The following is a 26342-nucleotide window of genomic DNA, read 5'->3' on the forward strand; positions in this document are numbered from 1 at the left end:
TGAAAACTCATGTTTGATGCCTCTTTCTTGACAAAAATCTTCAATTTGAGTGTTCTTGAACTCCGTCCCATTGTCACTCCGGATCTTCACAAGTATGGACTCAAACTCATTTTGAGCCCTTTTTGCGAACTTCTTGAAGATTTCAACGGTCTTTCCTTTGTCATCTAAAAAGAAAGTCCAAGTATATCTTGTATAATCATCAACAATGACAAGACAATATAAATTACCACCAAGACTTTTGTAGGTAGTTGGTCCGAAGAGGTCCATGTGTAGAAGTTCCAAGGGTCTTGACGTAGACATCATGGACTTGTATGGATGAGGACTTGCAACTTGTTTTCCGGCTTGACACGCACTACACAACCTGTCCTTCTCGAAAATCACATCCTTCACACCAACCACCTTCCCATTTTTGAATACCTTCTTGAGTTGGCTCATCCCAATGTGTGCAAGCCGACGATGCCAAAGCCAACCCATAGATGTCTTGGTGAAGAGACATGTAGTCAAGCTAGCATCATTAGAGGAAAAATCCACAAGATAGATATGCCCATGTCTAAATCCTTTGAATATTAGGTCATTATGCTTCTTACTCGTTATGGTAACATCAACATCACTAAACAAGCATGTGAAACCCAAATCACATAGTTGAGCTACGGAGAGTAGATTGAAGCTAAGTGATTCTACTAAAAGAACATTGGAAATAGAGAGATCTTTTGAGATAGCCACCTTACCCAAACCTACCACATTTGCCTTAGAGTTATCACCAAAAGTGACTTTATCATGATTATCCACTTCATCTTCTAGCGAGGTGAACATCGTTACATTGCCGGTCATATGTTGTGTACATCCGCTATCAAGCACCCAATATTTTCCACCGGCTTTGTAGTTCACCTACACACATGTGATCAAGCCTTTTGTTTAGGTACCCAACCAAGTTTGGTACCTTTTATGTGAGATACAAGAGATTTAGGCACCCAAAGTTGCCTAGGAAGTTTGCCCTTAGCTTGAGTTCCAATGAATTTTGCCATAATTTTACCATTTTTAAGCTTATGTAATAGAAAATGATGATCATTAAATGTGGACTTGTATTTAGAAGGCAAAATAGGGAGAGGTTTGGTAGGAATTGGACACTCCCTTGTGTGGTGTCCGGTGACTTGACAATGTTGGCAATATGAACCAACTTCTTTGATGAAACAATTCTTGATCTCCGGTGTCTTTATGACCCTTTTTACCGGGTTGGGGAAGCATCCAAGTCCTTTCTTGTTGAAGTACAAAGCATTCATCATGAGGATTTCCTTGTGCTTGTACTCCCCCTTAGTCAACCGGGCCACACAAGATTTGAGACTTGCAATTTCACTTTGAAGCTCTTGCTCCCTTGCATGGTTAGTCTTAGATGATGATGTAATATCACATGATATATCAAGAAGATCATCACAAGAAGTAGATGCATTGACCTTAACTACATCATTATCAACCAATTCATCCAAGCTACGATCAATGGCATCATAGGCATATTCAAGTTCTTGGTGTTTGTATATTAGGCCATCATGCTCAAGTTTTAGCTTATAGTTACTTGCTTTAAGAGACTTGTTGGATTCAACTACTTCATCATATTTTTCAAGCAAATTATTGTGTTTAGTGAGCAACTCATCATGTTTGGAACTAAGCATGGAGTTAGCATTTTCAAGCAACTTGATTTTAGCCTTTTGCCTCTTGATGATAGCAGCATAGTCATTCATTAGCTTAGATAGATCATTAGGAGAAAGACCATTATCATCACTACTATCATCTTCCTCACTACTCACCTTGTTGTTACCTTTTGCCATGAGGCACATAGGTGGTGGAGGTAGAGGTGGATCATCATTGACGATTGCGAGACCCGCGAAGTTGTTGTCATCATTATCACTTGAGTCATCACTTGAGCTCTCACCGGAGACCCATTCACCAACAATGTAGGCCTTACGTCCTCCACCTCTCTTGTTAAAGAGCTTCTTCTTCTTCATATCTTGATCCTTCTTCTTGTACTTGTCCTCATCTTCACTTGCATCAAGCTTCTTGGACTTGTTCTTGTTTCTCTTGTCAGGATGAGGACAATCATATGATATGTGACCAAGATTACCACAATTGTAGCACTTCTTCTTGTCTCCACCACCGAACTTGTCAAATTTCTTTGGACGAAATTTGTTCTTCTTGGGATCATAGTTGTAGCCCTTCTTTTGAAACTTAGAGATCATCCTTGTGGTTCTTCTCATGAGAAGAGCAAGCTCGGTGTCGGAGTCATCATCATCATGTTCATCATTATCATCATCTTCATCACTTTCACTTGATGATGAAGGAAGCTTGATCTTCTTCTTCTTGTTGCCGACCATCTTTGCTTTGAGAGCAAGATTTTTCTTGGATGAGGACTCATGATCTCCAAACAAGAACATTTCATGCGCACATATCTTTCCAACGGCATCTGTGATGGTCATGTCATTGATGTCTCTTTCATGAAGAAGAGAGATAACAATATTGTATTGTGGCTTGGGAAGTACCATCAAGATCCTACGAATAACATCTCCATCGGACAATTGAGTGAGCTCAAGAGAATTGATTTCTTCCACAAGCATGTTCATACGAGAATACATGTCATTGCATAATTCATTTGGAAACATCTTGAATTGATTTAGAGCATTCATAAGCACATGATATCTTTCTTCACGAATTCTCCTAGATCCCTCATGAATTTCACAAAGAGCGACCCAAATGTCATGAGCAAATTCCTTACTTCTAACTCTAGAGAAAACTTCTTCACTAATTCCCTCAAATATAGCATTCTTAGCCTTAGCATTCCACCTAACTTCTTGTTCGGTAAAAGGTTGTTCAAACCCAACGGAGGTTGCTTGCCAACACTCGGGGGAAATAGCCTCTAGATAGCTCGCCATGCGAACTTTCCAATAAGCAAAGTTCTTTCCCTCGAACCTTGGCACGCTACTTCCGCTCCCCGGGGCCATTTCTCTAGGATTTTAAGCCTATCAAGAGAACGTGGCTCTGATACCAATTGAAAGGATCGAATAGCCCAAGAGGGGGGGGGGGTGAATTGGGATATTAAATTTTTTTTTTAATTAACCACTGCTTGACCAAATAAAACTTATAAGAAACACAAGTAAAGAATTTTAACTAGCACAAGATAGCTAACCACGCAAGAATTAACTAAGAAAGACAATTCCCAAGAAGAACTTGTAATAATAACAAAGCTCAAAATAAGATGCAAGAAAGTAAAGAGTCAGAGAAGACAACACCGATTTTTTCCCGAGGTTTCGAGAAGTTGGCACTTCCCCCTAGTCCTCGTTGGAGCATCCACCAAGGATGTCGCTCCCCCTTGAGTCACCAAGGCTCAAGTGCTCCCTCTTGATTACCCTTTCTCCATCTCCGGATTGGCGGGTATCAAACCAAGTACATCCTCTTTTTCGGGGCTCCCACAATTGCTCCAAGAGCTCACCGAGAAATCCTCCGATCACCAAGACCGTCTAGGTGTTGCCAACCACCAAGAGTAACAAGCCTCAAGCTTCACTTGACAAAGACCAAGCCTAGACAACAGCTAGATGCACACTTGTTACTCTCCAAGCACTCAAAGAAGTCCTTAATCCTCAACTAAGAACTTAAAATGGACACAAGTGCTCCCTCTCTTGCCTCTAAATGACACACCAAGTGTATGAGCTGCTACAGGGTTGCAAGAGCAACTGTTGAAACCAACTGAGTGGGTATTTATAGCCTAGAGATCAAAAATTAGCCGTTGGCTAACCACTCTCATTTTACTGTAATCACCGGATAATCCGCTGGCTGTATCCTTAAGATCACCGGATAGTCCGGTGGGTTCAAACCCAGAGCCAGCTGTCACTAGCCGTTGCACGGCAACATTTGTCCGGTGATAAACTCCGGTGAACAACAGTCAACACCGGATAATCCGGTGAGTACAACTCACCCGACCCTTCGAATTTCAGAACCTTCTGCAAGAAATACTCCGGTGATATTTTTGCTACCACCGGATAATCCGGTGAGTTCAATTTGTCTGAGTTTCTTCACAACATTTCTCCGGTGGTCTGCCAGCTAAGTCACCGGATAATCCTGTGAACGTAATTTTCCACTGTGGCCCGAAGCAATGCTCTCTGCAAGAAATAGTCCGGTGTTCATATTATGCATTCACCGGATAATCCGGTGGGTACAAAATTGTTTTTCTCCGAAAATTTTCTCTGCTGGAAAAGCTCCGGTGGTCACCGGACTTTCAGCACCGGATATTCCGGTGTAACACTTCTGAAATTTTTCATATAATTCGGATGCCTCAATTAGTGTTTATCCGGTGAGTATTAGACATCCATCAGAGGATAATCCGGTGAATAAATGTTTTGTGAACTTGTCCAATTCAACTCTTTTTGAGCTCTAATTCCTTGATAGTTTCACCATGGACTTGTATGCTCTACCTAGTGCTAGAATTTAACAAGTGTGCATCATCTACGTCTAGACTCACTAAGTCAAGCTACTACTTTTAGCCCCCCTTTATAGTACGGTCAAAAGACAAAAAGAAAAAAAGGAGACCTATACTACTCTAAGTATCCTTCATCTCCTTTGTGATACTTAGAACTAGAAGATCCTTAGTCTTAAAGCATATGTCCTTTGATTGTCCATATAAGCACTTTTAGGGACCAAGATTAACCAAATGTCATTGTATACTGAATTTTTGATTCCCTTCAAAACAAATTGTTAGTCACAGTAATATGGTTGTCATTAATCACCGAAACACTTACCACTTACCTAGGGGCCTAGATGCTACAGCAGAGTCTCTGGATAATTCTCCGGACTCTTTGGGGTTCTACAGATAACATGTTGTTTCGAAGTCTCCGGACTCTCCGGATTTCTACGAAGAACATGTTTGTGCTGCTTTGTCGATCGATTTGACTTGTATGTTGAATCTATGCTACATAGACATGCATATACACTATACAAAGGGTTCTACACTCAAATTGCACCCTAAACCCTAACGATTTTCGAGTACAAAATAAGGGGGTTTTTCCCTAGGAAATCCGAACTGTCCAGACTTTTATCCGGAGTATCCGAATTTCTGCACAGAGCAACTCAGAGGGGAAAACTTGATCAATTTGATTTACGAGCCTCTCCAAACCAAAGGAAAATATGTTTAAGATAGTTTATAGAATTTAGAACTCACTCACCAACCTAGCAACTTGATTTCTAACTCAAATCTCTCTAATTCACTCCAAAGCTCAAGAATGCGCCAACTTCACAACCTTAGCTCCAAATTCGGGATTCATCCAACCAAAACGTGCATCTATGCCATGAGAGCCTAGGAGACTCACCTACGATACTTTGCCGAGCTTGGGGACAAACGGGGAAAGGTGGAAAAGCTGTGGAAGAGAAAGAACGCTGGTGCTCCTTGTGGTTCACCAAGAACACCAAAACGAGTCAAGAACGGCTCGAATCCTTCGGAAAAACAAAAAATAATTGGATGGATGGGAAGCTCACGAGCTAGTGATCGTGTGAGTACCACATACGTACCTCGATTCGACTTCTAGAGTATGGATTCGAGGGATAAAGAGAGAGGTAGCTTGAGAGGGAAAGAGAGCAGCATGGCTGCTGTGCTACTCTGGCGGGAGAGCGTGGGAGAGTGAGGAGGAGAGAGAGAGAGAGCAGATAGGGGCTGCTCCAAGGGAGTGAGGGAGTGGTTGGCTTCCCATGTGGGCCTCATGCTAGAGAAACTAGTTTGTTTTAACTACAAAATCTATTCTTTTCTCTTCTGAATTTCTTTCTCTCATCTGATTGATTCAAATCGAAGTGCTCTGATGTGTCAAAATAAATTGCCCCGAAATTAATCATAACCCTAATGACGTATAATCAGACTTAATTACATGATTACGATTTTGGGATGTGACAGTGCGTGGCTAGCCTAGATAGATCTATCATAGTTGGTGACTTCTTGCTCGACTTGTGGTGTCTTCTAGCTTGTGCGACTTGTTCAACTTCTAATGTCTTATTCTCTGCATGGTCCCCATGTTCCGTATATATAGGGGGGAGGGGGGCGTCGCATATCCTCTGGAGTCTTCCTTCACATTCTTAGAGATGAACTTCCCTATTTACAGGTAGTTTTTTCATTCAAGGATTCATTTTCCGAAGATAAAGATATGCCTCGAGAATTATGGAAGACCCTGTTATGCCCAAATATGATAATTATCCAGTAGTCATCGTCAAGCCCCCACCAGTACGTGAAGTGAGGCTTTGACGGGTTAAGTACTTGGTCAATAAAGATAAACATTTTATCCGACCGTGTCATCGAGTAAGACTCGAGTTCCCAATTAGGATGATACGTCACTGGTTTTTAGGTTATCCATTCAGGGTTCTGAACATCTCTGAGTTTTCAAGTGAGTCCTCGAGAAGGTGTTTCATTCGAGTAAGTTTTATGATTAGCCCAAAAAAATCAACCCGTCCTTGCAAAAACTACAGGGAAGATAAGACTGATCGCTAGCCAGGCTCAAAAGTTGAACCGTCGCAGCAAAAGTTTTGTGTGTGATGGTAAAGAGATTATTTACCACGAGTACGATGAAATGATCATTCCGTCTTCTGAACTGCCCTACGGGCTCTGGAAAACACGACGGGTAAATGACTGCATCGGTTGACTGCCTCTTTGTCTGCGTGAACTAGCCAAAAAGATGCGATCTCGACACCCAGAATTAATGCTTGGTGTAACACTGTATTTTGACGTAAGTGTCCATTTCATATTTATTATATTTTTAATACATATACAGGCGTATATGCATAATATATATACACACTAAAAAAAGAGAAAAGAAAAGGATGCAGGCCTCCCTCTTCTCTTCTTTGGGTCAACCACTCAAGATGGTCCAGGAATGGCCAGCCCAGCCTCCTTTTCCCCGTCTCCTCCTCTGACCCGGACCGGCCCACCTCAGCCCCTTTCTTCCTCTCACCCGATCGAGCCCAGACCAATCCGCCCCTGTGCTTCGTCCTCACCCGCACCTGCCGTCTTCTCCCTGGGCGCGCCGACCGACCGCGCCGCACCCGAGCGCCCCTCTCCTGGTCCCGTGCCGCACTGCGTACGCTCCCTCTCTCCTCTCCTCTCCTCTCCTCTCCTCTCTCTGCGTGGTGTACCGAGGACCCGCGCCTCCCTCTATCTCTTCCTCTCCGATTCAAATCGGTTTGGGGAACCGATTTGGATAGAGATGGCCCCGCTGCGAATCTTGGCCGCATGGGACTCTCTCTTCGATGCACCACTTCAAGCCGCGCCTATATAAAGGGGGATTGCGCCCAGGAAAGAGGAGATAAAATTGAAACCTTTGCGAAGCCCTGCTGCAACGAAACACCGCCATCGCCCTCGAGCTCACCGCCTCCACAATCCCCGCCGTTGGCCACCAAGCCATCGTCACCATGAACACTAGCTTCGTGCTTCCCCTCTGTCCGTACGCGTGGCTGTCGTGCCTGATTGAGGCCCGGCCGTCTGCTCGTGCTGCCCGTGCGTGCTGTGGTGCCTGACTGAGGCCCGGCCGCCTGCTCTTGCTGCCCTAGTGCTTACTGCTGCCGCTGGTTGGGTAGGCCATGCCGCTGGCGTGTGTTGCCCTCTCTGGTGCCGAGTACATCCAGGTTGTGAGCTAGTTTTGACGTTGCTGGTTGCGCATAGGCCACTGCTGGTGGGTGGTTTGGTCTGTCGTCGGTCAGTATGTGTTCACGCCCATGGCTTTTTGTCAGCTTGGTTTGATCTTAGTAATCCGGGTTGTCGCTGCCACAAATTAGTTGTTCATATGATTCATACATATTGCTGATCCTTCATATTGGCATATTTGCTAGTAGTATGCTGCTGATATATACCATCCAGGGCAGGTTGTTGCTATTGTCCAGAGAGAACACCTACTGCTTGCAGATGAGGATGCTATGCGCTGAGACAGATTTAGAGGGTTCCTCTGATGGTGGCCCTCGCTGCCTGATCTTGTGTTACTGGGATATTGCTGTTGAGAATATGTCCCCATTGATGGCTTCACTATTGTCGGCAGATGGTAAAGATGATGGTTGTCTGCTAAGTTTTACCGATACGCGATACGTCGATACAGATACGGGTACGGCGATCGTCCAAAAACAAGGATAACCGGATACGACGAGTATATATAAATATATATTTAATTTTTACTAAAATGTAAATAACTGAATATGCCGATACCTCTCTCCCTCAATTTCCCACCTTTCCCTTTCTTTTCTCCAAGCTTGAGCTCACTGGATCAAGGTTGGCCTACTCTCCTTCTCTTCTACAGGCCCAATTGGCCCCTTCTTTCTCCTCCTGCGCAGCAAGCCCAGCTGGCCCACACATCCATCTCCTTCCTCCAATAGAATCGCACAGGAGCCCTCCTCTATCTCCATGACCGAAACAAACCAAGCATCCAGCATGGAGCTGGGCATCCGATGGGTGCGACTTGCGCGGGCGAGCCGGGTGGCGTGGGCTGGAGGCATTGGTGGCAGCGTGCCTGCGGCTGCAGGCGGTCGACCAGTCCCACTGCATGGTCACCAGGGAGTCAGAGATGGTCGCCTTGGCCGCGGCGGTGGGGCTCATGGAGCTGGTGCTGGACAAGTGTTTGGCCATGACGGATGTCAGGCTAGCGAAGGTGGCCATGGGGTGCCCAAGGCTGGAGAGTCTCAACGTCAAGTGGTGCCGCGAGATCTCTAACATTGGCGTCGAGCTGGGCCCAAAGTATCGGAAGGAGGTATCGGCAAGTATCGACGAGCGTATCGTGAATTATTTTTTATTTTTAGATCGTAATTTCCCAATACTCCATGGTACCCGTATCACGTCATATCGGCGTATCGCGCCATATCGGATACGGGTACGTCAGCCTCTGCCAAGTATCAGTGATACTTAGGTGGCTTGTTCCTTGTGGCCATGTTGTGCCTTCCAAAGTTGAGGCTTGTTATTGCATGCCCTATGCTGAGTTCTATTGTGCCTCTGAGGATTTGCTGTTATAAGCCCTCATGCTGTCTTATTGAAGAGAATACGATGCCTTTGTGGCTCACTGTGATTGCCTTGCCTTAATGGCTTGTCGCCTTCGTGGCTCGTCGCCTTTGTGGCTTACCGGTGATCACCGTGCCTGTGTGGCTTGTTGTCTTCAGAGATGGCCGATGAGGATGAGTTTGAGGTCAGAGGGAGTTAGTAAGCTAAGAATGGCGTTGAGCTCCTGGTCGCGGCCTAGCTGCCGCTACTGGTAGAAGTTATGCGTTGTGTCGTGCTCCTAACTCACCTCTTTCACTTACACTATACTGAGGCTGATAATACGAGGCCAATGATGACCTCGGATGCATAAATAGTAAATGATACACTACTACAGAACATACCATAAATAACGGCTTATCAGTATCGGTTGTGCAAAAGCTGCAAATGAAAATATATCACTGTCGGTTTTTAGCCTCCTGCACTCGAACAGTGATCGAGGTGTTAAGAATCGGCACTGAAACCGACTATCAGTGCCGGTTCGTATTTCAAATCGGCACTGATAGTCGACTATCAATGCCGGTTCCAGTCAAAACCGGCACTGAAGGTAAGTCCGGACCCAATATTTCCCTTGAATCGCGTTTTGGCTCGCCCTCGCGCCCGTTTGGCTCTGACCGCTCCACCTTATCTCTTCCTCTCTCTCCCTCACCCGTGCTCGCCTCTTACTCCGGATCTGACGCTGTCGGCGTCTCTTCCTGGACTCATCTCGTGCGGTTCCTTTCCTTGCAGATGTCAACGAGTTCTATAGGTTCTACGACCCAGGTAAGACCTGATCGGATTCGAGCGGTTTGGTCTGGTTTAGTGGTGTCTCCATTGGTGGGGGGTTGGGGTTTGGATTGGTTTCTTCTTGGAGCGCTTGTAGAGAAGGAGAATTTGTGCCTGTATAGGCTCCCGAACGGGAGTTGGAAGGTGGCACTGCCAGTGTAGGAGGTGCCACCGTAGATGCTGGAGCTCGCCCTCGGGATTAACTTCGCCAGGGACGGCATGAACCGCCGTGGCTAGCTCCGACCCCGGGAGGTGCAGCGGCCCCGGGAGCGGTGGCAGCGGCGGTGAGGGGAGGTGCAGTGGCCCTAGGAGGTGGAACAACGGTCCCGAGAGGTGTAGCGGTTAGGGGAGGTGCAGCAGGGGCCCTGGGAGTGGACGGCGAGGGGAGCGGCGGTAGTGGCGATGAGGGAAGCTGCAGTAGCGGCGACGCTGGGAGCGGTGGCCCTAGAGCGGACGACCGTTCTCCCATGTGCTATGGCGGCAGCCTTCATGCTGCCGCATGTTTTCTTGTGTAGGGCCGAGCTGTGGCACGGCTGTCGCCACCGCTGGCGCGCTCCGCTGTCGCTGTCGTGCCACAGCTCGGGCTATTTTCACTTTTTTTTTGGGAAATGCCAACATTGTCGGGTGGTCAACCAGCATTGATAGTAGCAACTATCACTGCTGAGTAAAGAGTGTCGGTTGAAAAATAGCTTCATTGTCAGTTTTTCAACCGGCACTTATCTGCCTTTTTGTAGTAGTGATGCGATGCTAGACTATCTCCCGTCACTTTCTGCTTTTATTTTTAATGCTATCACTCTACTCTGTCTTTGTTGCATGTGACTATAGCCTGCAGATTTGGAGACGATATCGATATGATGACCGTCAGCGCAACTTAGTTGGAGGTAGCCCGAAGATGGGCGTAATTAACCGGAGATGCTTCACGAAGCCTCGAGAACCAAGACGAAGCAATCGTCAAATCATATCATACAATCAGATTAGCGTGTGTTATGGAGTGACATGTATAATGAAATAAACTTGTACTTTATGATTTTGATGATGAATCAATAAAGTTTACATGTTTCCAATTATTACATCATCCTGTCTTTCTTATAATTTGTATACTGACACACCCACATATTATCATATTCAAAGTTACATATTCGGCACTAGTTTCGAATGCATGAAACACTTGAGAGATGAAGAGATACCGTCTCCTAACCCATTAGCCTATAAAAAATCCCCTGGTGCCAAAGCTTGGCTATACCAAACCTAAGTTCGATCATGGAACATCCTCTTTCACCAGAATATTCACACTCTTCTTTGGAATACTCTCCATCTTCCGCCGAGTACTCTCCCCTTACACCACCATCGTCTCCCATCAAATCTAGTTTGGTGGTGGAGGTTATCGACATCTCCTCTGACGAGGAGGTTGAAGAGAAGGTGGCAAACTGCGGCATCCCTGTTAAAGATGGCAAGCCCCCGACATCCTCAGAGTCGTCCCAAGTCCAATACAAAGTGGATTGGGACCTCTTGGAAGCGGAAATACTGGAAGAAGAGGTAGCAGTTGAGGTGGAGGAAGAGAAGGCGTCTGACAGTGTCACTGTTAAAGACGGCAAGGCATCGGCCGCTTCATCACCTTCGTCCTCGGGTAATGCCGGTGAAGCCGGCTGGAGGGAGTAGCCGAGGGAGCAGCACTAACGAGTTCTGGGAGGAGCCAATGCCTCTGCCAAATTCATCATCGTCGAAGATGTCGGTGGTTGGGCAGTGACCCCAGCGGGTTCAGCGGGGGCTCCAGGGCCTCTCCGATGACCTCATCCTTTCCTTTGGCATCGGTGAATGGAGAGAGTTTGGGAAGTCTCTCCTTCCTCTTGCCGCACGGCGTCGAATAGGTCTTTAGGACTTCGTAATCCTCTTTCCCTTACCTTATCTGTAAAAGAGCTCAAAATCTTGTTAAATGGAAGAATCCTACTTCTATCGCAATGACTGTGTATGACTATGGATCTTTTCGTGAATACAAGGAGCTTTTAAACAAGTCTTCGGTCTTTGTTTCTTTCAAGTAGCTTAGGAAGTATCGGGATCTCTTGTCAGGATGTTCATCGCGATTACCTTATGTCAGACTTCGAGCGAAAAGTGTCTTAGCTTTTAGATGGAGGGAGTATTAATTAGTTTCTAGTTCTTTGATTTCATCAAGTTTCCTGGATTGGTGGCCCATGCTTGTTGAACAGGATAAGGGATCTCTTTCTCCTGGATTCTACGCCTAGCTAAAGCTCAATTTCCTATTCTATTAATTCATAACTCTGACAGAGAAGGAATTTACCCATTTTTTAATATAGATTGTTCTTGCATCCTTTTTCTTATAATTCAATATAAAATTTCCTTTACATGTTAGTTGTTCATGCTACAATATCTCCAGAAGAAGCTACACGGATGGTCTTTGCAATAACAAATGGTGCTCATCCTTTTATTTTGTATCTCTAATACTTATATCTTCCTAGTTCTTGACCTAAGGGACTTTTACATTTCACTTCAGGTTTACAAAATAAAGGTTCTGTTTGGAACAACTTCTGAGCAGCTTATGGTAAAAAAAAAATCGAGCTGGGTGCTCTAAACATTATGCAAGGTCACTCTGCTGACTGAAAATGGAGGTACTAAGGATGATCTGAGGCTCCCTTCTGATGACGCTCTGCTTACCCAGGTTAGAGAGCTCTGAATTACATTTGGTGGTCAGCTGTAGCTTGTGGCAAACTACTTTTCAGATTTCTTATTCCCTCTCTTTGCTAAGCTCAGATCAAGGATGTCTGCTATGGGTCAGGAGCAGATCTGCGCTCTGAAGGACATTGGCCCCAAGAACTAGAGCTGCATTGCCACTGCGCTGGCTATTTATCTGATCATTTATTAGTTGGAAGTGGTGTGGTGTTAATGATATAATTAAGCTTGGTTGAGGTTAACATGAGGCTTTTTTTATTGCCGTTACATCTTTGCGGTTTACACTGAATCATTCGGATGTACCTTTGCTACATCTTGTTCTCAGTCATTTGAATCAGATGATAAGTGGGCTATATGCTAGCTTGCATTGTTGTGTTCATTACGCGACGCTTGTTTTCAGAGTGACTTGTGACCTGATGCTGTGTTGCTCTTTGTTGACTACGTCAGCCTGATACCGATTGCACAATACGGTCAGCCTGCTCATGCTCATGAATGTTGCATCTGTTCGTCGCTCTTGCCTTAGCTAGGGTTGAAATGCTAGCTTTTGTAGACGACATTATTGGATACCCAGTTGTAAGAATTCTCTGGTGGTTAGAAACTGGTATTTTCTTGCTTGTGTTGAGTCATCATAAATTTCCAATCAAGCAGAGGTATCTATAAAACCAAATAAATAAATAAATATATAAAAATAGCAATATTTATAATAATCAGTGATCACACAAGTCATCATAACACTAAGAGGCATTAGTCATTACACACTCAGGGCACACAATCTCTCCAAAGAAAATCAGGTACCCAAACAACCAACTTTTCCAGTCAATAGATTCTCTATACAGTTGCTTCTCAGAAAAGCTAGCTTATCAGAAAAGTTCTTAGGAAAAAGCTGAACTAAACGAGACCAAAAGGACGACCCTAAAGAAGACACGCTAAATGCAAGTTGAACAATTGTGGTATTCTTCACTATCTTTTAGATCTTAACTTTGTAGGTAATGATGTACTCCCTCCGTTTAGAAATAGTAGCCGTATTTCTTTTTAGAAAAGTCAAACTTTGTATACTTTGAGTAATATTTAATCAAATTATAAGAATATTTAGTATATAAAAATTATATATCTAGATTCGTAATTCAAAATGATTCATAATATATATTTTTTAGCTATAAATGATATATTTTGTGAGAAAATTTTAATCAAAATCTAATCGAAGACCGAGTCCAAAATAAATACGTCGATAATTTCTAAAAGGAGAGAGTATTAAATAACATTATGCTGCTGTCTCCTGCTTTGCAGAATGATCAGGACTATATCGCAACTGAAGTGCTCAACAGAGAACATATCTGCAATGCTCAATACAGTACTGTAATGTTTGGCTACTGTGTGGCAAAATGTATGCTATTTCACTTATGGAGCTTAATGCATTTATTTAGTTACTTCTTTTTTGTCCATTTTCCTTGCCTATATTTGATTAAAGTATAGTACTTTAGAGCTGCAAAAGGACTACATCGCAACTGATGTGCTCAACAGAGAACATATATGCAATGCCCAATACAGTACTGTAATTTTTTGCTACTATGTGGCAAAATGTATGTTATTTCACTTATGGAGGTTAATGCATTTATTTCGTTACTTCTTTTTTTGTCAATTTTCCTTGCCTATAGCTGATTAAAATATAGTACTTTATAGCTGCAAAAGGATCACTGTTGTCATTTTCCTTACATGTATTACATGCAATAATTTGACAAAATATTTCCTAACGTGTTAGCGTTTCAGGCCACAGAGTATTCAGAACAAGCTGTGGAGAATATCTTTGGCTTCAGAAGAATCTTAGGTGGCAGAAGCTGTTAACTGTAGAAGCTACACATGCAAGAACCTTCAGATGCAGCTACCTAAATCTATAGAGACGAAGCTGTACTGATTGCAAAGTTACCTATTTGAAACCGTCAGATTGTTAAGTAATGTCGTCAAGATGTTGCCATGTAGTCAGAAATACTACATGCTAAAATGAAGTTGCGATATAGTCCTTTTGCAGCTGTACTGATTGCAAAGTTACCTATGTACCTTGTTGGATATTATGCCATGCTAAAATGAAGTATTTTGATCTTCATCATGTGTTCTATTTGGATAAGTCCAGTACGGGGTGAAAAAAAAAACTAAGTGATTTGAAACCTAGAATAAAAAAAGCTCCTTGTGGAACATTTATATGTTTACAGATATGATAATTAAAAGATTTCTCGCCTGCAAATTCCAACACATATAAGCATTGCTGTAGTCTAACTATATCCGTTGCAAGTTAGCAACGCTTATTTCCATCAGTTGCAATATATAGACCCTTGCAAAAACACTTCTCATAACGCATGCCAAATGCTTTGGTATAGGCCCTACCAACATTTATTTGAAGTTTTAGCAGTGTATATATACGTTACAAAAGGAGAGTTCCTCTTGTAGTTTGTGTAGGATATGAGGTTGAGAGTTTGAGTGAGAGTCCGTTTAGGTAGTGCTTTGGCCCATATGAGCAGAGCACATGCCATGAGTTATTGTATGCCGTGGGCAAATAGTCGTGCATGCGATTTGTAACTTGCAACGTGTGCGTGAATTGAGAAAAGAATGGGATAGCAAATTTGTGTGTTTTTGTTCTCGTGTATGTTCTTCCTAATTGTTGATCATGATGGAAAGCCAACAAAAATGGGTATTAAACTAGATAGGTGATGATCAAGTGATTGCTTAGGGTTCTACGTACATAAATATGTTCCCTAGCCGTCAAGCCATCCATCAATGCAAGGGTGGTAATTGTATCGCTATTTTCCTTAACCAATAAAACAGGTTTTGATGCGAAGGGAAAGAAGGGGGTGTGGCATCATCTAAGGCATTGGGAATAAACAACAGTCTAGCCTTGCTGAGTTTCACCGGGTGAATCAATTTGGCACGTAACCGAATGACATCTGAACCATAAAATTCTTTAAGCCTATTGAGGGACCGCAACAGAGTTGAACTTACGACGTAAGACGCCCTCTCTGAAGAGCTTATAAAACTGGGCACTATGCAGAGCAAAAATGAACTAATTGTCCCACCAATCCAAGGGGATTGACTATAATCCCTTCCTACCAAAAGAAGGGTAAACGATCCTGAATAAACGGTCCCATTTGACAATAACTGTAACTTAATACATATTGACGTACTATTTCTATGCTTTTTTACGTTACGTTTTGGACTTTATCACATGATCATCGACATGCCGACTTTGATCATTATTTTTTTATAATTCTATATCGAGAAATAAAATAAAATTATAATATTATACGAGTATTCTAATGACAAATATAATAGTATAACTAGCTAAGTGGCTGAGCGTTGCAACGTGAGGAATCAAGTTGAAATGTGATTTTATTTATATGTGATGAGTGATTAATAGAGTTATCAATTTGGTTTGTCGAGTTTTGGATTGTTTGAACTTGGTTTGAGTATTTTGATTATGGATTAACTGGAGTTGGAGTTGGAGAAATATGTTTGCTTGTCTTATAGTGTATAGGTGACGAATGCAACTTGACGGTCGATGGTGGGTGATCGGGGCTAAGTGGATGCTTGGTGCCGGACGATCAAGTAGGCCGGATGGAGTCAAGGGTGATCCTAGCTGTATACGTGGAGGTCAAGCAAAGCATGAAACAGAGGATGAAGATTACATGTTGATAAAGTCAAGCGAAAGGGATGTCGGTGCAAGTGACAAGGCGGTCAGAGGGATCAGGAGCGGGAGAGACTTGTGAGTGGTCAAGATCCCAAGACAGAGTACACGTGTCGTTATTAGAGCGTTTGCTTAAAGTGTAAGCAAGTGGCGAGTCACGCTTTGAGAAGCGTGCAGAGGGTTTCATAGTTGGGCCTCGAAACAGTGGAACGATTGAAGAAATATGTGGCACCAAAACCGTGGGAAGATTGGAGAAGTATGTTACACCATCATGAATCTTGCATCGATGCGAAGCTAAGTCGTGAAGGTGGTACGGCCGTTTGATAGACGGAGCAAAAAATAGACCAAAATACCCTCGGTGGTAGGTAGGAGTGTACTACAAGAGATGTATATTTTGATAACCAGGTAGGAAACTTATAGGTCAAGTTTCCTAGACCTATAAATAGAGGGGTAGGGCTATATGAGAGTTGGAGCCAACCACTTGAATCCCTTGTGCTACCTATTTGAGAGCCTAGTGCTAGGGTTTTAGATAAGAGGAAGATGAGTGCTTAGCTTATGTAATAGGTGATAGTTTTTGAGAGAAAAATTCTTGTAATCTGCCTACAGTAGGGCTAACCTTTTTGAGTAATGAAGTATATGTTTTTGTATATACTTGAATTCTCCTCCTTCTAGTCTCTCTATTGGTTCCCTTGCAAGTTCTCTTTTTTTTCGTTATGATTTTCTTGTTGATTTTTGTTTTTATCTTTGAGCTATGATTTTTCAACTTTAGAAAGTTGTTCTTCTTGTTACCAGAGGCATAAACATTCATATACTCATATATTTGAGAGAGTCTTGAATCACCTTGCCTTTAGATCATCAACTTGGAGAGTTACTTCTTTCGGTGACTAACTTTTTGCTTTGTTATTCATTCAAGTTTCAAGATTTTGTGCATAAAGACGCATGAAATGATCTTAAATAGAGCATATGGTCCATGTTCCATCTGTGGAGTCATGTTGATTTAAAACTTTCTTTCTCTCTTTGTCTCTCTCAAGTTTATGCTTCCATTTATGTGTTTTTGAGGGGCGTTGGGTGAATAAGAAGTAGGTCATCTATTTTGCAAGAAATTTGTAAGGTGCATATTCACTTCCCCTTTAGTCGCCGTTCCTGGTCCTACAGTTGGTATAAGAGTCGGTTTGATCACTTGTTGACCTTAACCGGTTTTGTAATCCTTAGGCGATAATGGAGAGAAGTGGGAAGTTTTGTTCTTCGATGGTCGAGATTTTTCATACTGGAAGATGCACATAGAGGTTTATCTCCTAAGCCAAAGAAGTGCAATATGGGAGATTGTGGACTCCAACTATGTGATTACTATTGCTCGTTTTTCTATGGACTAGATTGAATAATATGAGGCCAACAATAAGGCTCCCAATATATTATTCACTAGCTTGAGTCGTAATGAGTTTGACATAGTTCAACACTTCTATACTGCTCGTGAGATCTGGTCCACTCTTAGTCTCTTTTATGAGGGCACTAACCAGATCAAGGTCAGGCACCAGAGCATGTACAACCAGGAATACCAGATGTTCGTACAAAATCCTGGAGAGTCTTTGGATGCTATTTTTGCTCATTTTGATGGAATTGTTAGCAACCTTTAGATCCACTGATGTTTTGCCCTATTCTGACCACGAGAGAGCGATAAAGTTTCTCTATACTCTTGACCTAGCATATGGGAAGTTAAGATCTCTATAATTGAAAAGTCACCAAGTCACAACACGTTAACTTGTGATGAATTCTTCAGCAAGCTTAAGTCCACCGAGATGACCAAGGCGGCTCAGATTGATCTTGGAAACTCCCTATCTCAGAACATGGTGTTGGTTTTCGGATCTAGTGGTGGTAATCAGGCTGGAGTTAGTTTTTCTTGTGCTAACACTTCACATAGTGGATTTGCTTGTTTCTATCATAGAGCAGCAGGTGGATGCATTGGATGATGAGGACCTTACGCTCATTATGAAGAAGTTCACTCGCTTCTAAAACAACAACAGAGACCAGAGGAGAGTGGGTTCTCGCGCTTATTTTGAGTGTGGTGGAGCTACTCACTTCAAGGCGGATTGCCCCAAGCTCAAGAAGAAGGAGTACAATGATTATGACTACAACAAGCACAAGAATAAGAATAAGAAACCCTTCTTCAAGAAGAACTGCGACAAGATGACCAAGAAAGTGGCCAAGACAGCTTCTAGGGCGTTCGTGGTGGCTCTTAGCGACATCAACACCTCTTCAAGCGAGGAGAAGAGCTCGGAGGAGGAGGAGGAACTGCAAATAAAGAGCAAGAAGAAGGCCAATGACTTCACTAACCTCTGCTTCATGGCGAATGACAACGACAACGACAGCGACCTCGAGCTTGATCCTTCTGAGGTATTGTCTTCCTATGATCAGCTTTCCATCCAAGTCGACACCTTAAATGATGCTCTTGTTAGTCAGAATAGGTTACTTAAGAAAGCTGTGCATGAGTTGAAGTATCATATGTCTAATTATGAGTTTGTGTCTACTGAACTTGCATTGCTTAGGTCTAGGCCTGATGTTAATGAGCGTGAGAGTTGTTTAATTGTCATGGCTGAACTTACCGAGCTTCAGAATGTGTATGCTCGAGTCACCAATCGGCTTGTGAGTGTCAAGAAGAAGCTCCTTGAGGAGGAGTCTATGTCTACTCTCTTAGGTGCTTGTAAGAATTGCTATTTTCTTGCAAAGGATGTTGAACTGAAAAGCAAGTGTCTTAAAGAGTTAGAATCTATATTAGAGAGTGTTAGGTGTTCAAAGGATGTACAACCGAACTATTCCACATGTATAGTCTTTTAGGACAAGCTCAACTGGGTTAGAGGGCAAGTTCAAAAGCTTTTTACAGAGAATGAGTACCTCCTTTCTCTAGTGGAGAAGTGCTAAGAGGGCAAAGGGAAAATGAATTTGATCTTGACCAAGACCAAGATATGTACTGACAAGGCAGGTTTAGCTCTTGGGTTGAGTTTTAAGAGGATGGCTTACAATAGGGAAAGTAAAACTGTGTTCACCACACCTACTACTCTAGAAGCCGAGAAATCCAAGATTGATGCTACACTACCACCCATCAAGAAGAAACCCACATCACAACCTATCAAGAAGAAACATGTACCATAGCCCAAGAAAGCTCTACAACCCAAGGTGAGAGCCCTTGTGAGAGAGCCCAGATTGACCGACAGTCAAGCTCCTGAGAGACTTTACCATTACATCTACTGTCAGAGAAAGGGTCATTTGATTGGGTTTTGCTTTCGCCGTAGGAGAGATGAGCGGCGTGAGTGGGAGTGGAGTACTCAGGACATGTACCGCCTCTCTGTTAGTATACATGAGCATTTTTTCCGCTCCTAACCACGAGTCTCTAGGGCTTTTTAGTCTTTTCCTAGAGGCGTTGCCTAGCGTGGACTTTACCATAACTTATATAGTTTTGGTTCACGTGTAAGAGACTTTGAGTCACAGTGTTTTGGTGGACCATGTTTTCTCGTTGTGGTACTCATCCCTAGCATGCTAGTGTTGATTTGCATGCACTTACTTTTACTGCTTTAGGGCGGATGACGCGGTACTGGATTCTCAAGAGTTTTTTTTTGACTAACCCTAGTACCAAGCCATCCACCCACTACCCTTCTCGTATGTAGGTGGAAGACAGAAGCATGGAGAACAATTGGCTCATGGATTCTGGATGTTCATGCTACAAGACCAGAAAATTCTATTAGATTCTCTAGCCTCACTCCCGTGAAGAGGAAGGAATATATCACATTAGGAGATAATCACAAAGGTAAAGTTATACAATCTTCTCTTTGTCTTACTCCTTCTTGATTCTTTTGGAGAGTTGGTTTGTAGTTTTCGGCTTCTTCCTCGGTTTTTTTGGAATATGTCATTCCTATGACATAGTTTGAGGGGAAGTTGCTTTTGTATATACTCTATCTTACTTTTGTTGCTTTTGCATTGCATCGAATCATGTAAGATAATCCTAATGGTTAAGTTTTGATTTGTATGTCTTTAGCATTTTCGATTGCTAGACTTGAATTTGGGCTAAATTCAGTAGTTGTGCGGAGCAAACTTTTAATCTTAGGCTCATCTTGATACTTTGACATGAAACATTTCAAGCAAGCTAACTTTCCCTAAGATAAAATTTGATAATTTTATGAATCATGTAGATTATGAAATGCTACATTCTTGATCATCATATTTATAATTGCTTTGGCTTAGTCAATGCTTGTGTTAAGGTTAGTTTGATGAATATCTTGCTCTAGGTTTCTTGGTTCAAGTCAGTGGATTGAGGAACATTGCACTATGTTTTCTGTCTTTGTCAAATGTTTAGGGGAACATGTGTTCCTTGTGTCGCAAAGTCACTACTTGACTAGATCATGTGAAAACTTGATTCCTTGCGAAAAATATGAATAATCTTATGAAATCAAGTATCTTGTGCTAAAATGTGATCCAATACGATTGTCTTTAAGTCTTACTGTCATGAATGCTTGTTTTCCTAGTTTGAGATTAAAGTTGGCTAGTTCTTAATTTTTGTCGTACCCAGTCGCGCGATACTTTGCTTGGATAAGAGACAACTTGAGGATAAAAATAAAAGAAATATGCCCAATTGCTCAATTTTATTTTAAATCACTTGATCTAACTAAGTCTTGGTTTTATATATGAACGTTTGCAAAGCTTACTGTCATGAATGCTTGTTTTCCTAGTTTGAGATTAAAGTTGGCTAGTTCTTAATGTTTGTATTACCTCGGCACGAGTAGATGCTTATGCAGTGATCTCTTTGAACATGATTCAACTATGTGAAATTATATGTGCCAATTAATTTTTTGGGTTTAGCTTTTACAGCTTCTGTGTCACTATTTTTTTTTTGAGTCTTTGTGCATTTGTGAGCTTCATCTTCTACTTTCTATAGCCCTTTGATGTTTCTAGCTTTTGTAAATACTTTGTGGTATACTTGTGAAAGCTCGTTAGGATTGCATGTTCATGTATTGCATAATATTTTGTCCTTAATGTTTGCATTACTAAAGGGGTAGAAATGAAAAATTTGCATCAAATCATAGAAAAATCTTGCATAAATGAAAACATGCATTCATCAAGGGGTATTTAATTTTGTGTTTTTGAGATGTTATTGCTCTTTTGAGATTTTTGGATTGTCTTTGTCTCTCTTAGGCCTTATGCAGCTTTTCTTATACCAAGTGACATGTTTTTGCTCTTTCTTGAGTTTTAGTCGCTTGGATGAGCCTATCTTCTTTAAACCAAAATCTTTGTGCTTTGAGGTGTTGACAATGCACTCATCAAAGGGGAGATTGAGAAACTAAGTTGAAATGTGCCTTGATTTATATGTGATGAGTGATCGACAAGGTTGTCGATTTGGTTTGTCGAGTTTTGGATTACTTGAGCTTGGTTTGAGCATTTTGATTATGGACTAACTGGAGTTGGAGTTGAACAAATATGTTTGCTTGTCTCATGGTGTGTAGATAACGGATGCAATTTGGTGGTCGACGACGGGTGATCGGGGCTAACCGGGTGCTTGGTGCCGAACAATCAAGGAGGCCAGACGGAACCAGCCACTTGAGCCCCTTGTGCTATCCATTTGAGAGCCTAGTGCTTGGGTTTTAGAGGAGAGTAAGATGATTGCTTAGCCTATATAATATGTGAGAGTTTTTGAGAGAAAAATCCTTGTAATTTGTCTAAAATAGGGCTGACCTTTTTGAGTAATGAAGTTTATCTTTTTTGCATATACTTGAATTCCCCTCCTTCTAGTCTCTCTCTATTGGTTCTCTTGCAAGTTTGTAAGTTTTCCTTTTTCGGTTGTGTTTTTCTTTTTATTTTTGTTTTTGTCTTTGAGCTGTGATTTTTCAACCTTAGGAAGTTGTTTTTCTGGTTGCTAGAGGCATAAACGTTCATATACCCATGTATTTGAGAGGGTCTTGAATCCCCTTGCCTTTAGGCCATGAATTTAGAGAGTTGCTTCTTTCAGTGATTATCTTTTTCTTTGTTGTTCATTCAAGTTCAAGCTTTTGTGCACAAAGACACGTGGAATGGTCTTGAATAGAGCCTATAGTTCATATTCCATCCATGGAGTCTTGTTGCTTTGAAACTTTCTTTCTCTCTTTGTCTCTCTAAAGTTTATGTTTTCGTTTATGCATTTTTGAGGGGCGTTGGATGAACAAAGAAATTTGTAAGACGCCTATTCACCCCTCTAGTCGCCGTTCTCAGTCCTACACAACGAAATTACAAACATTGGACACGGTAATATCAAGCACAAATCCAAGGTATGGAGATGTGGATGCGTCGCAAAAGCATTGCCGAATGAATATGTAGGGAGCAATACCGTAGTTTGATTTTATATGGGATCTGAAAAAGGAGGAGTAGATTATCTGCTAATTTACCTCATATTTTCTTTATTTATTTTTGTTAGTAAAATATGTCTTATATCCGTAGCTAGTAACGAGGGTGTATAGCAAAAGTAAGTACATTATTTGAATTTTAGGGGTTTTATTAGATATACGGAGATTAGAAAAAGAGATAACGTGAAAATTAACTCGTGTTTTATATAGTAGAGATTTTTATATAGAAACTCTATAGATTCAAATATATAGTGGTCAAGTATTAGAAAAAGGTTGATGGAATTTTTTAGGGCTTTTACTGTATTTGCAAGTAATGACGACCGTTTATTAGTTGCAATCCAACTATCCGTAAGTAAAGCTACATGTGAAAAGGTACTGAAGTAGTGGGTACGTACCAACCAAAAAAATACAATAGAGGGATAGAGAGGTCATTTCACATAGCTAAAAATATATAAGGGTTAACCATAATAAGGAAGTGCTTATCTAAATATGATGCAATGAGATATATTAGAACTTTTTATAGTAATTGAGTAATTTACTTGACTATTGCTATATCTAGCTCCGCAGTGCTTCCATCATTCCTCACGAGGTTGATTTAACTGTAACCAACCATGGTTGCCAGTGGCAAAATTAAAGGAATTGAAGATGAATATGAATTGCGGCATCAACTGCGACAAGGGTACATAGGCTACAGGAACGTGGTCAAGCATTTTGTAATGGAGTTAATTAGCATATTACATGGTTAGCAAATAAGTTTTTTTGAGCAATAAATTAGTCATTGTTGTCAATGTCGGAATTGAAGAGAGATGTAGACCAATTTGTAATGTCGAGCAGCCAAGGAAATAATCCAAGTACTATTTCAGAATTAAAGGGCAAGAAGAGAAATTACATACATTGAATGCCGATTTTCACGAGTGGGAGCATTTAGTATATAGTTACCTTTTTTTAAGAAATTGTCATGCCTAAGTTGCCCTAAAATTAATGGTTAATATTGCTTAGAAGCGCTGGTACTCTTGTACATTGCAAACATTCTAAAACATATCTTCTTTTTTAATAATAGAATAGAATATTCTGGCCTTCAATATTGGTGACCAGACATGGATAACCGTACATGGCAGACATGATGCCAGACACCCACATAGCCGTGTTCTCACACCTACGGCAAAACTATTATTTTTATTTGATAATACATTGCAGTTTATTTAATGAAATAGATAAGACAATTCCCTGAGAGCTGCGAGCCTAGAGGGAGCTCCTTGTGGCCTTCTTATTTGCTGGTTTCTTGGACCAAACGGAGATCTGCGCGGCAAACTTGTCCATTGCCGTCACCGGCAAATACATCGGCACCACCGTGCAGTCCTCGCCGTCAGCGTTCTTGCACTTCATGAAACAGCTGACAAACTTGAGCATGATGTGTCCTGTCATCGGTATGCCGCTACCGACGGCCTTGCTCCATCCGAAGTCGATCTTATCGGCCCCAATGGCCGTAACGCTAGACACTAGGTAGGTCTGCTCCGTCACGAGAGGCGGCCACTTCCGGAGCGCCATCATGTCCACCGCCGACCTCACATACTCGTCGTTGACGTCGAACTTGGCCTTGCGCACCAGCTGGAGCGTGTAGCCGAGGGGGTTATTGCAGAGCTCAGCGGCAGTGGTCTCCGCGACCGGCCAGACCATGGCGTTCCCGTAGTAGCCCCGTGGGATCGGCGGGTGGCGTTTCCATCTGCCACGGGCGTTGCAGGTGAACATGAAACGCACGCGCTGGTCAGGGGCGTACCCTAGCGCCGCCGTGCGGCACCGCCACACCGCGGCCGCCAGTATCTCAAAGACGGTGCTGGACTGGGCGAGTTCTGCCGGGACATTGCTCCGCATGGCGGCTATCTCCGCCGGGCCGAAGAAGAAGTACCGGCCTACCATGTCTCCTGGCCGCGTCATCTGCATCGCGTCGTCGGTTCCAGCAGCGCCGTTGCTGAGCGGCTCATAGGCCAGGTTCGCATGCGTGATGCGCGGCTGGTCATGAGATGTCAGGAGCTCCCGCTCCCACACCGGGAGCATCGTCGGTTGTGCCTCACCGCGAGCGAGGTCGCCGACAGCTTCAATGAATTGGATCAATCCGAAGCCATCGAACATGTTGTGGCAAAAATGCACGCCGACCGCGAAACCTCCAGAGCTAAAACGGGTCACCTAGATATGTACATATACAGACAAAGCACGCAATCGATCAGTCCTGATAACACGGATTACACATGCATGTAGTACTGCAAGAAGTTGATTGCAAGGACGAAAAAAATATCCATGTAGTTAAACAAATCCACCAGTAGTTTATTACAGTGCACTATTTTGATGTTCTATTACTTGAAATTAAATTCGACAATTGTTTCTTATAGCTTCGAGGCTTGATCAAGTAGTTTTTTCTCTTCAAAAAAGGTCGATGGATCAGACCGAGAATGTGGAGTAACTTATATAATCTGTTTCACAACAGGGCAATTTTTGTCCAAAAAGATCGATGGAGCAGACTGGTCCAGTTTGGCTGTCAAGGCTCAGGAGGCTATTCAACATTCCTGTTATTTTGCGGTCCTAAATTATGAGTTATGACTAGCTCTTTCTGCTAAAAATACTAAAGTTCATCAAAAGAGATGGTTTCAGTAAACTGACGTTGCGAATGAGCAGGTAAGTTATGAAACGATAGCATAATGCCATTAATCGATAGAAAAAAGAGTCTCGATGGAACAGCACACAGACCTGAAAGAAGGCCAATGGATTTCCAACGACGACCCCACTATCACCGAGGTCACAGAGGAGCTCCTCAACGCACGGGTACGGCGGCAGCAGAGGCTCGCCGAGCTGAGCGAGGCTCACGTCAGCGTCAGCCTCCACAAACACGACGCCCTCCGCCGTGCACTCCACCACCAGCCTGCCATCTGGCGGGAGCTCCCTCAGCCGGCCAGCGACCGGGTAGTAGTATACCAGGGCTTCCGCGAGGGCTGACCTGATGGCCGCAACAGGGTCACGATGCGGCCTCTGGTTGTGGTTGGCGGGTTGACTGCGGAAGAACTGAACAATGGTGGCGTAGAACCGCAAGGTGCTCTGGTTGTCGATGTCAGAGAGGTACTTGAGCTCGCGGGGTGTTGGCGCTGCCGGTGTCACCAGCTCCGCCTCATGCCGGCGAGTAGTGAAGGTCACCGCCATGATTCAGTGAAGGGAGCGTGAAAGAGTGAAGGAAGCTTATGGGATGATCTTAATGCTTGTCACTGATGAGTGTAGTTATGCTGTGGCCGGTCTCCGATGGCCCTTGCTCGATGCATTTATAGATCGATCGAGTAGGCCACTACGGGCAGCAACTTGAGAAAAGAAAGACTTCTTAGATAAGCAGATTTGTTGTTTTTAAGTTGTCCATGGACTTTTCTCTATTTGTAGGGTTTACAAATATATTATATGTAGTTGTTTGAGGCATTATTTTTTGTTTATTACTTACACTTTCTGAACTTTAGGAGTTGGAATTAGGCGACGGATTCCGGCGGCCGGCGGCGTGGTTAGGGTTATGGGTTTCGGGATTTGGGTTTTTCCATAGCTGCCGGACTTAGAGGAGTTCAGGGGAAAAAGGCTAGCCTGACGGAGGAGGCGGGTACAGGGGTGAGGCGGCAAGCAGCAGGTCCTGTAGCCAGATGCAGGCAACGGAGGATGACCGGTGGGTGGGGCCAGGGCTGGGGCGGGGACGACCGAAGATGAGAGGTTACAGAGGGAGGGGCGGGGGCCGCCGTCGGAGACAGCTGGAGAAGGGCGGAGGTGGAGGGAGCGAGCCTACGTCGGGCGCGAGCATGGGTGG

The 26342-nt window shown here is 43.1% G+C and overlaps 1 protein-coding gene and 1 long non-coding RNA gene across 2 annotated transcripts; one reads left to right on the forward strand and one right to left on the reverse strand.

Annotated features, from left to right (window-relative positions):
* Positions 1–6848: 6848 nt before the first annotated feature.
* On the forward strand, positions 6849–10866 carry LOC133906710 (uncharacterized). The gene is made up of 2 exons (XR_009907835.1): positions 6849–7097; positions 10622–10866. It is a non-coding gene; the product is annotated as an uncharacterized LOC133906710 (long non-coding RNA).
* Positions 10867–23627: 12761 nt separating this feature from the next.
* On the reverse strand, positions 23628–25782 carry LOC133905817 (acyl transferase 1-like). The gene is made up of 2 exons (XM_062347585.1): positions 25259–25782; positions 23628–24700 (listed from the first exon to the last, which is right to left on the reverse strand). The coding sequence occupies exons 1-2, from the start codon at positions 25703–25705 to the stop codon at positions 23759–23761; spliced, it is 1389 nt and encodes a 462-aa protein (XP_062203569.1). The 5' UTR covers positions 25706–25782; the 3' UTR covers positions 23628–23758.
* Positions 25783–26342: the final 560 nt, after the last annotated feature.

The sequence above is a fragment of the Phragmites australis genome, chromosome 23, assembly GCF_958298935.1.
Source record: "Phragmites australis chromosome 23, lpPhrAust1.1, whole genome shotgun sequence".
In the NCBI taxonomy this organism is placed as follows: Eukaryota; Viridiplantae; Streptophyta; class Magnoliopsida; order Poales; family Poaceae; genus Phragmites; species Phragmites australis.